At 45.0% G+C, this 11,284-nt stretch overlaps 1 protein-coding gene and 1 long non-coding RNA gene across 2 annotated transcripts; one reads left to right on the forward strand and one right to left on the reverse strand.

Moving 5' to 3' along the window:
- Positions 1-574: 574 nt before the first annotated feature.
- HOXA11 (homeobox A11) lies at positions 575-5,362 on the reverse strand. Its single transcript, XM_004175365.5, has 2 exons — positions 4,183-5,362; positions 575-2,676 (listed from the first exon to the last, which is right to left on the reverse strand). Exons 1-2 carry the CDS (start codon positions 4,844-4,846, stop codon positions 2,444-2,446), a joined length of 897 nt encoding a protein of 298 aa, XP_004175413.2. The 5' UTR covers positions 4,847-5,362; the 3' UTR covers positions 575-2,443.
- A 26-nt stretch (positions 5,363-5,388) lies between these two features.
- On the forward strand, positions 5,389-11,077 carry LOC115493690 (uncharacterized). Its single transcript, XR_012054559.1, has 2 exons — positions 5,389-6,974; positions 8,249-11,077. It is a non-coding gene; the product is annotated as an uncharacterized lncRNA (long non-coding RNA).
- The last annotated feature ends 207 nt before the right edge of the window (positions 11,078-11,284 follow it).

An 11,284-nucleotide genomic window follows, 5' to 3' on the forward strand; every position in this document is an offset into this window, starting at 1 on the left:
GCCCTCCTCCCTCCCCCCCCCCCTCCACACACTACCCGCCTCAGTCCACCCCCTCCCTGCCTTGGAGATCAAGGACAATTTCAAACAGTCCATTTCCACCACATTGCCATGTGGATTCTTTTCCCCAAAGACAACAATTTTCTTAGGGCTCTCAAATTCTGACCACATCCATCAGCTGGCTTGAAACTTCCCTTTGGTGCCAGCTTATAAAATGTGTCCCAAATGCTACTGAGAAACATTTCTCCTGGACACGTGTGGCGGCGAGCAAACAGCAATGGCACATCCAACCCTCCAGCATAGGACCTTGCCCCACCGGTGCTGGCAGGAGAAGGAGAAGGCCTAACACGTATCGAGCTATGAACACGCTTAATTTTCCTTTTCCTGTGACCTGCTGAAAGTATGCTCAAACAAGCCTAGGTTCACTTGTTAACTCCAGAGCAGAAGATTTAACGATGAAGTTCACAAAAGAAGAGTAATTCGCCCCAAATGACCGAAGAAGGTCATGAGGAATTTCGGGTGCCAGAGTTACATTGGATAAAAGAACATGCAGTAACGTAATACCAGAGTAAAAATATAAAGTTTCCATTTTTTTTATTTTTCCTTGTGTGCTGTTCCACTGTATACATGCAACCAAATACTTGCGCATATTAAAAGAAAACTGTATATACATATAGATGATACATATTGAAAACAGTGACGTCATATAAAGATATTGCATGTTGTGAATTGTGACAAAGAAATTACATCCATTTGGTAAAATTTATTAATCAAAAACATTCTTATCACCACTTTGTTGCACATGTAAAGAAATCCCACACCCTTTAGCCCCAAAGGAACAATAAAAAAACCCCCAAAAAAAACCCATCAACCAGAAAAAAAAACCAACCAGGGGGAAAAAAAGGGCATTAGAACAAAATAGGTTATGGGTTCTTTTTTTTTATTATTTACAAGTCTTGTAAAACACCGTTCCTGTATGAAATATACATTCAGATATTCTCGACAGCAAATTACTTCAACGATAGAACATGGTATCCTTTGTAAACTGATATAGAATTTTAAATATTTTCCTTTGTTTTTCTCTTTTTTTTTTTTTTGTTTTTTAAATTGTATTTTTTTCACACTTTGGTTCCTGCAGGGAAATATATATATTTATAGATATTTAAAATAAGTTCAAACAACTCTCCATTCTTTGCATACGTCGACTGGGCGACAAAGTAGAGTTCGTGACATTTAAAGTAGACAACAACAAAATTACCATATTTACATTGTTTGGCTTCTGTTTAAACTCCTCACTAGTCACCTTTAAACGAACATGCAATAGAGTTATTTTAATCATCCAATGTTAGTGCATTGCACAACTCCAAGTTTCAATTAAGTGTTGTGTGGTATTTGCTAAACTGTCGTTCTCCACAGGTATTTCCTGAAGAAAGTTTGTGAGCCAGAAGCCCCAGAAGGTTAGTTTCCTTTAAGGAGTTCTTTCTTTTAAAATGCTGAAATTCACACTTTTTGCCGATTTATATTTAGTATTTGTAAATTATTTGTCTCCAAAAAGATGGCAACGCATAGTCTGTTGTCATAAATAAAACAAGAGCTAATTAAATTTTTCTAATTTTATTTTTAGTGATTGTTTCTTTACGACATATGGCGAATTTATACCTGATTTTTAAAAGTAAATAATTAATTTTTTAATTTCGGTCTTTTTTTCCCTCGCCCCCATCCCTCCCCACACCCCCAAAGGAAACACTACTATAACCATCACTACATCCATATTACAACTACTGGTGGTTGGCCCCAGGAAGGTGTGGACATGACATTCCCCCCCTCCCCTTTCTTTACTTCTGTGTGTGTGTATGTCTGTGTGTCTGTGTGTGTGTGTGTGTGTGTGTGTGTGTGTGTGTCCATCCTTCAATTCTTATTTCAAACCCATGAGCAATGGAACACTGCCTCTAACCCAGATTATTTTCCTAAGGAAGAACAAAAGATTATTTCTCAGAGTTTATATTCTGCAGTGGTCCTGCTTGGGTGAGCCCGACCTAGCAATCTCCCGACAGCTGTTCCACAGCAGCACAGGGGCAAGAAAGGGCCGAGGATGGGCGAGTCCGGGGATGGAGAAGGACCGTCCCCACCCGTGCCTGCCGAAAGCGGTGGCAGGGTGAGCCGCAGTGCCTGGAAAGGTAAGAGGTATGGATTTTGCACTCAGAGGTGACGTGCACGTTTAGAAATGGATCCCATGTGTGTCAAAATCAAATTGATTCCAGTTGATATGTAAATATATATATATAAAATCATCATCGCAGTTCCAGAGTGGGTTTACATGTGTGTAAAACCTTAGATTCTTCTAGTCCCGTCAGATACACACCTCCTTCCTCCACATAACCCCGTGGCTTGACCTTGTCAAGGGCGAAATCTGAATTTAATCTCGTCTTGAAAAACGCTATGAGTTTTAAAGTAGTGGATTAGCTGAGTAATATTGTAATCGGTCCCTGTTAATTTTTTTTTCTTTCATTCTTCTGTTCTGAAACCATATTTTGACTTGACGGTCGGTCAGATTGAGCATTCGGGAGAGCTGGAGGCGTTTCTCTTTGTTTATGTAGACACTGAAGAAGAATTCCCTTTCTAACTCTCTAATCTGGTATTTGGTGTATGGGCATCTCTTTTTACGCGTACGTTGTCCACCTGTGGAGCGAAAAAAGGCAGAAATATTTGAGACCCGGCTGTCGCCGGCGGCGGGGGCTGAGAAGGGACGGGGGGTACTATCAGGGAAAGCACGTTAACGTGGAAAAGACGCGTTCTGCCCGCTCCGGGGTGGAAGTTGGTGGGTCCGGGGCTTGGCGCCAGCCCTCCGCCTTGGCGGGTGAGCTCAGGCGGGCCCGGGACCCGCCGGCACACCCCGGCTCCCGCAGCGCCGCGGCCCCGGGCAGCGTGCAGGGCGAAACCCCCGCCGAGACGCGGGGATCCGGCCTCGTTTCCTCCGCGGGGAGGGCAGCTGGAGGAAAGAGTGGTGGCGGGGGGTTCTCGCGGATTTCACGAGGCGGAGGAAAGCCTTTGTAGGCTGCTCCGCCGGGCGCCCCCAGGCACGCGGAGCTGCCCAGGGAGCAGCCATCACCTGGCTGCCTGCAGCGGGCAGCGCTGCGGCGGCGGGGGGGCCCGCGCCCAACCCTCCCCGAGCCCCAACCCGCGTGGATCTCGCCCTCGTTCCCTGGCCTCATCCCGTCTCTACGCTCCGAGCAGAGGAAAAACCCCTGAGCCCAAGGCTGAGGCGTCTCCTTCTCCCCCTAGCCGGCTATTTTCAAGCACGTTCTCCACCGCATCGAGGTATTCTCCTCTCGATTAGCCATTACGGTTTTAAAGTTCATTAAGCAGAATATAAAAGGTTTCAAGGTTCAGGAGCTCTTTACATTAAACATAGCTGCTATCCCTTTAAAAACTTCCTTTTCTGGTACAGTTCATTGTCGAGGTATTTTTTCCCCCGGCCGTATACTAGCTTTGCCTTTTAAAAAGCTCACATAAAAAAATCAGACTTTGACAGATTGAATAACAATTGTAAGTAACAAACTGTTGGACAGAAGGCAACACGTAATTGCCACAGTGCCTTAGTAAAATGGCTTCCTTTAGACAAAAAGGCCAGCTTTAGGTTAATTTGCTTCTTTAAATATATTGCTACAGTTCAGGCGGCTACTTTATCTGTTAAACGCTATTCTAGCGCAATCGTTAAAACGGCGAAGGCTTTGAATTCAGCTCCTAACTAGACTTCTGGTGCAACACATGGCTTTTATAAAATCACTGGATTACATTGATATCAAAGGAGTCAGGATCTCCTCTTTTGCCGAATATACAGGCACAGAACTAACATTATTATATTTTCAAGAGCTGACCACGGAACTGATTTTTTTATTATCTTAAAAAAAAAAAAAAAAAAAAAGCTGAAAATTTTTTTAAAAAGGAGAAGAAAAAGGAAAAAAAAAAAATTAGGCATCCATTGCCCGGTGGGTATTTCACGGCCAATTTCAGCACTAAACACGTGATCTCGCCTTTTATAACAAAGTTTTGTTGGGGGAAATCTAAAGGCCCTTCATAAACCTTATATGCTTATAAAACAGCATATAAAAATTTAACAGCGGCGGTGCGCTAGATTTCAAGCTGCCTTTCCTAAAAGCGCTCCGGCGCTGCCTTTATACGTACTGGAACTGCCGGATTTCTCCTCATTGTTGCCGGAAGATGACTCGGGGCTGCTGCTGCTCTCCGGCCGCCTCCTCCTCTCCTTCTCCGCCGCCGCCGCCGCCGCCCTGCCGCAGCCGCCCTCCGAACTTGAAGTTGCCGCCGCCGCCGCCCCGGCGGCCGCTGGCGCCTTCTCGCCACTCTTGTCTACCGGGTAGTCCGCCGAGGCCAGGTTTTCCGCCGTGCCATAAGCCGTCTCGAAAAATTGGTCGAAAGCCTGGGGCAGAACCCCGTTTCTGCCCACCGTGCTATAGAAATTGGAGGAGACGTTGGTGCTGGGGTGGTAGACGTTAGCTGTGTTTTTGCCGAACATCTCGCCCATGCTAGCAGTGTTGGTGGCAGGCAGGCAGTCTCTGTGCATAATCTCCTCTGCGGAGTAGCAGTGGGGCAGATTGTTCCTGGGGTGCCATTTACTGGAGGGATCAATGGCATATTCCCTGAAGGTAACTTCTCTCACAGGTTGGACCTGGGGTAGGTTGGAGGAGTACGAGTATGTCATAGGGCGAGAAGAAGGGGTTTGGGGCAAAAAAGAAGGGAGGCTGGAAAAATCAGGACCCGAGACGTAGTAAGTACAACTTGGCAAATACATGTTAGAGGAACAAGGAACACGCTCATCAAAATCCATCATTAGGGCTACCTCGGCTTCTCCGCATTAGCTGAGCTTAACATGATTCTCTAACGCAGCTGCCCCTTTGAAGCGGATCCGCGAAGTAAGGGATGGGGAGACGTAGGCTGACGTGGAGAGCTCTCCCGGCGGCGCAGGGAGGTGCGGTCACGTGGCCCGACGTTGACATTGACGAGCGGCGGGCCCGGGCCCCGCTCCCTTTGTGGCCGTCGCGGGGGAAAGCAACAGCTCCGTCGCCAGCGCCCGGGGGCGAGCCCCGCGCAGGTTGGCCCGGGGGGAGCCCGGGGGGACACACAGCCGCCCTGCCACTGCCCCAGACTTAGCCGCCCGGTCCCTGGCACCCTCTGGCTCTGGAGCAGAGAGGCTTATCAATTCCCCCCAGGGTTAGGTGAGACCTTTCTGTTTGTTTGTGGGCTTGCTGGGGCGTTCGGCTCCGAGAAGGAGGGCACCGTAGAGATGCACACACGCTTTCTTGTGGAAAGCTGCTTCCGAGGAGGAAAACGCTCCTGAAGAAAATATTTTTTTTTCCCTTTAATTTTTTTTAATTTTTTTTTTTTTTTTTTTTTTGGTGGGGGCGATCGGTTTGAGCTTTCTCTCCTCCCCCCTAGAAAAAGAAAAAAAAAAAAACCCTCACTCTTCAGGGTTTTTCTGGAAACCTTACTAGGAAGAATGTGCCAGGGTCAAGTCTTTACTGATTTTCATGGTGAATAGATTACATGCTTGCATTCATGTTCACTTCCGAAGCGCTTAGTGTCTTCCTTCCCTTACTTACATATTAACCTCAAATACCCCGCGAGGCTTCAGCCAAGCTTTACTGGAGGCAATTAACAATGTCGGGTCCCCAGGACGCAGGTTTCCCCTCCTCACCCCCTCCAAACCATCCCTTGCCTCAGTCGCAACTCCAGCAAGACAGCAAGCCCTCGAAAGTGCAGACCACGGAGCTAAAGACTGCTTGCTGATCTCTCTGCCTCAACTCTGCAGCTAAATGCTTGGAAAACCAGCGGATATAGGGCTACCCCAGCTTGACAAATACTCCGAGTTTAATTGCCAGAAGCCTAGTTAAAATTATTTGACATACTGTTAACCCGTAGGAGCAAACTCGCCATGCCGAGGTACTTTCCTTTTAGCTTTGTGTCGTCGCTGAAGGCTGACACTCAGGGAGACCTATTTTAAAAATCTGATTAAACTTTTACTATTGTTGCATGAAAGGGATGATATAGAAAGCGGATTGTACAGGGCAGAGACTAAAAAGTACTTTTCTGCCAATAAAAATGCACACCCCTCCGAATGAGCAGAGCCAAAGAAAACACAGAAATACGCCAAAGAATACAGCACCTTTTGAGGCACGGACATCCCTAAGCTCTCGGAAAAAGTATTTTTTTGCTCTTTTGATGCTCGATTTCAGAAAAGAAATATTTGAGTTCCGGCTGGATTTTATCAAAATAGAAAAACAGGGTGGCAAAAGGCTATTGTGAAGTCGGTACTCATAGGAAATCAGACATAGTTCAAGATCCATGCTCCCGTGGACCTGGGAGGCTAGTGGAAGGGAAACGAAAATGTTAGGGAAATAATATTTGGATTTTCCCCCCCTCTTCCTCTGCAGTGCTGTGAAAGTATTTATATATCCGGAGAAAGTTCTCTAGTAAATTCTGGAGATCCTCGGTATTTAAATGTCAACATCGATTTGTTTATTTATTGCTTAGCTTATCGTAACCGACTCAATAACAAATCTAATCATGTTATGCAGAGAGAAAATATTCTCATTATGTATTTCCCCTACATTATAGTTAACTATTGCGTTTGAATTCAAGCTGTAAATTCAAGATTATCAAGTAATTACTTCGTAGTGGAGTAAACTAATTTATTAGCATTAATGTTTATATGCCTTTTTCTTATTTTACAAGGGTTACCGTTCACAAATCAAATGCTCTGGACGTATCCCTGTAATGAACTCTTTATTTTGGTTTGCTGCAAGAACTTCTTATGCTTACTGCACGTCTGTGAGCTGAACTTGAAATTAATGAATTAATCTTCCAGCTTGACATATTTGCTAGAAAGTGGATGGAAAGAGATTGCATGTCGTCAAAACCGCTAGGAGAAGACTGCAGTGTCGTTTAGGGATTGTAAAAAGGTTTGGGGGCTTTCCCTCTCTCTCCCTCTTATTATTTTTTTTTTTAACTTGAGGTGGGGAGGGGTGTGCCAGAGCTCTGGTTGGCTTTTTCCTTAACGCTGTAATTTTGCTTGCATTTACTTTCCCCCTAGGTTTTTTTTTTGTTTTTGTTTTTTTTTTTTGTTTTTGTTTTTTTTTTTTTTTGCGGGGAGTGGTCGTGATGGGGTGGTGGGTGGAGTGGACCGGGGGGTCGGAAGCCCTCTTTTGGTGTCCGAACATTGGTTATTTTCCCTGTATACCCCCACCGTTCAATTCCGTCGATGAAAACCTCACCCCACACCCTGCATACACGCAGACACTCCTCCCTTCGAACAAAAAGGAATGTATAAGGATTTCAGTGACTTTGAGATAACAAAGGCGCCACCATTGCCGAGCCTCGCCCCGCCTCTGTGTGATGGCAAACAAATTCTTGCACTTGTATTAGGGCTTTTAAGGCTATAATTGAACACGGCGCGTCTAGGGGAACCGAAAACAGTTCTAGACTGACCTGCGGTTTTATAGCACTTTGGCAGTCAACTTCAGCTTGTGTCAGAGCAGACATGACAGAGCTGCCCAACACTTAATCGCGGGACGCCACCTCCTCGGACTCACTGCAGCTGCCCTCTTGCATTTCAATAAATTTCAAACCTTGGGGCTAGAAATGGGGAGCAGAGCTGGCACAGGTTTGTATGGGGCTTTTTGCCGCTCCTCTCTGCAGCGAGGGCTGCGGCGCCGTGCGAGGCTTCGCCGTGCCAGAGGTCGGGGCTGCCTCTGGGAAACAAAGGGAAATTAAGGCAAGAAGGGCGAGAAGGCAACTGGAAATAGGAGTCTGTGTGCGTGGGTGTGCGTGTGTCTGGGCATATATGTGCTTGCACAGCATGCACACGTGCAGCCCCGATGCCTGCTTTTGAATCGAGCTCTCTCCCCCACCTCTCCTAACCAAGCAGCCCATTTCTCTTCAAGCGGGTTTGTAACGCAGGGGGACCCCAAAAATGCCTCCGGGTGCCGCCTGCACAACAAGCGGGAAGGGTGACGGGGAAAACCGAGGGGGGCACAGCTCGTCTGGGAGCGAGTAGACACCCAAGGCACAGGCTGTTCTCTGCTTTATTTGCTGTTAAGTGAAAAAAGAGATAATGTACGCTTAAAGTCCCGGAATGTGTGGGTAATTGCAGGGAGCCTGCTGTTAAGTTGCTGTGTTCAGCACAATTATCAATGTTGATTATTTGGTCTAATGTTGAATTGCTCTTTTAATACAGTAATTGGGACTTCCGCGTTGAGGAAGGGGGAAAACCGAGCCTTCCCCTCGCTAACCTCACTGAGAACAACATAAACAAAGGCAGGCATTTCGTTTGGAGAAGCAAAATGCATTCGTTACGCCTTCCCATGTATTTCGACCGGATTAGAGAGGGTAAAACCGCTCTGAATTTGGAACCTCTGCTGCAGGACGGTTCTGCAAAGGAGAAGCGTGGCCAAGAGGTGGGGAGACTGTTACCCATAGCTAAGCTAAACAAAGGGAGGAGAAAAAAGCTACATCTCTTCTTTGGAGGAATATAAACAGAACTGGGACGCCTCGATAGCCTAGCTTTTACATACACAGATGGTGTGCAAAGGGAACTGTTTAACTCACTACTGCTTCTCCAAAAGGTCAAGTTCTATTGTATCTAAATTGTTGTCGTTTTGTACCGGGCTTTGCTTGGAAAATATTTGAAGCCGACCATTTACCTTGCCAGTAGGGTGGGTACCTCTAATTAACAGGAGGAACGTGTGCTAGAAGGAATTTGCGCCAAGAGGAGCTAATTAAAATATTACAGGATCGCTGGCTCCAATCTCTGCAGTTCTCTCGCATAGGGAGGGTGAGGGGTATTATGACTCGAGCAGGAGAAAATATCTAAGGAGTTAGGACAGTGTTTTGTAAAGCTGAGGGTTGATTACAGTCTACCAAGCCTTATTAGAAAAGTATAGCATTAGGGAATTTGAAATGTTGCTGCCAAAATGCTCACCGTCTTTCCACCTTTACCAATGCAAATAGGGGCACAAGGCGATAATTCGTCGCAAAATTTGCCAGGAATGCAGCTTCAGAAAAACCTGCTGATTATTTGTATTTTAAATATCTCGGGCTTAGAAGTTCTTAAAAGGCATTTATTTTCTGTTTGCGGTTCTGTTTGTTATGGAAAGAAGCTATACGTATACTTTTTTTTCCCCCCTAACTAAATATGTCTCTGTAAGATTGCAATAGAATGAAGTGCTTCAATAGCTAGCTAAATAATTTAAATAATATGTGAATTCTTGTATGTATTTGTATATGTGTATATATTTCTGAGATGGAAGCCCCGTACTGTGACATAGCTATTTATTTTCCAAAATGTGAGGCGGCGTGGTTGTGATTTTGCTAGAAAACTGCAGAATATGCGTAAAGAGAACAAGCAGATGTAAACAGGATTCAATATAATTTTACCTTTTTTTTTTTTTTTTTTTTTTTTACCACATTGCACTATTTCAGAGGCTTGAACACCTCAAAAGACTGTACTCTTCTGGGCTAGAATATTTCAGATTAATTTTTAATATAAGATAGCAAAAGCCTTTACTTTTCTCCGTCACCCCCTGTATCTTTTTAAGTTGCTGAAATGAAGAGGGCGATTGTTTTGGGTTTTTTTTTCCAACCAAGCCTCCCGTCTAGTTTTAATTTTAGGATTAAACGACTACGGACCTACACAGAGACACTCCTTGTTGGCGAACAATCATGATGTTTTCCATCCCTTTGAGCTGATGAACATCTGAGGTCTCTCTGATGACTGCAAGTAGCTGAAATATTGCGGGCTTTTTTTTTTTTTCAGGAGAGGAAGTTACTTCTAGATAGAAAACTTTATGTTTCGGCAGCTATTATCTTGCTCACCAGCAGACAAACGATTTGCTGTTCTGACAGTTTCCCGGCGCCTTCCCAACGCGCGGGGCGTCTCTCGCAATGTTGTGTCTCCTCACCCCTCGGTTGCCCAGCCCAGAGCTCCAGGGTCCCGGGGCTCTGAACACCTCTAAAATGTTTGCATTTACTGCTCGGAGCCCAGTCCTGAAAAACAATGCTGTCGGGCTTGGCAATAAGACGGACGCAAGAAGGGGTTTTCTCAGACCAACTAGTATATCAGAAATTAAATGACTGACGATGATTCTATAAATGTCTCTTTTTCTCCACTCTCGGAGGCTTTCCCAGCACAAGAAAACATATATGCAGTCACTTATTTTTCCCTACGTCTATCCAGATACAGGTGCAAGAGACTTCCAGCAAACTTAGTTGGCGGGAGGGGGGTGTCTAGAGCCAGCGGCGGGCTCTAAACTGGTGCGAAAGCAAATTTCCTTGGTTAAAATGCGCCGGTACAGAAGATCAGGCACTTTCCACCCACTGCCACCCAGACCCACAAAGCGCCGTGTTGTTAGCACCGTTTGTAGTAAGCAGGTACCAGTCCCCTTTCGTGTCAATGCATTTTATGAAGAATTAAACAGAGCGGTTTAGGGAAACATCCCCAGTGATCCCTTGAAAGTGAGGTGCTAGTAGTCGACAGTTATCCCTGCGAACGGCCATATCCCAGGCGATGTTCCCATGCAAAGTTAACCCTCAACCGAGAGTCTGCTTTACTCTACGCATTAAAAAAAAAAAAAAAAAAAAAAAGTCCGCCAAAACATTCCCGTGTCGACTTACATCTAAAAGTATTGCTAGAATCGATGCCTTGAACTTGACCTTAGATTTGTTAATCCAGGAAATGTATTCTCTGAGAGGAAAAAATAATCCTATCGCGTTGCTTCTGGAAAACGAGCATTTTCTGCCTACCAATTCAGGATATAAACAACGCACAAGAGTTATGGGATATATAATGTGTCCCCTAGATTAAATTCAGAAAGCTACAGAAAATGAAATGCCTCAACGCCGAGACCAGTCTGTCGTAGCTAGACTGTTTCTGAGATGCCGAGATCCACACTATGCTACAGAAATTCACGTCAAGGTAATTGACTGGAATTCTAACCTAAATTGAATTTTATAGGATATAAGGTTCTCTCTAATGTACATTAAATTTTAACAATGATTTATAAAGGTATTTCAATTTTTTATTTAATTCTTTTGCCCAACTCGCCAAGAAACACATCAGATTTTACTGTACCACTGCTAACTTTATAGGAGAGCCTTATTCACATATCATGAAACCCATCGAACTAAAGACATTTCTTCATCAATACTTGCTTTAGGGGGCGGGTACAGGAAGTATTGCTATACCAGGACTATCAGATCAACGACTTCAAAGCTC

The sequence above is a fragment of the Taeniopygia guttata genome, chromosome 2 (genome assembly GCF_048771995.1).
Source record: "Taeniopygia guttata chromosome 2, bTaeGut7.mat, whole genome shotgun sequence".
Classification (NCBI taxonomy): Eukaryota; Metazoa; Chordata; class Aves; order Passeriformes; family Estrildidae; genus Taeniopygia; species Taeniopygia guttata.

Excerpts from the sequence above, each read along its gene's own strand:
- HOXA11 (XM_004175365.5), bottom strand. The coding sequence starts at position 4,846 with ATGATGGATTTTGATGAGCGTGTTCCTTGTTCCTCTAACATGTATTTG. Across the intron at positions 2,677-4,182 it reads GGAGAAATCCGGCAGTTCCA|GTGGACAACGTACGCGTAAA; the intron begins GTACGTATAAAG and ends TTCGCTCCACAG.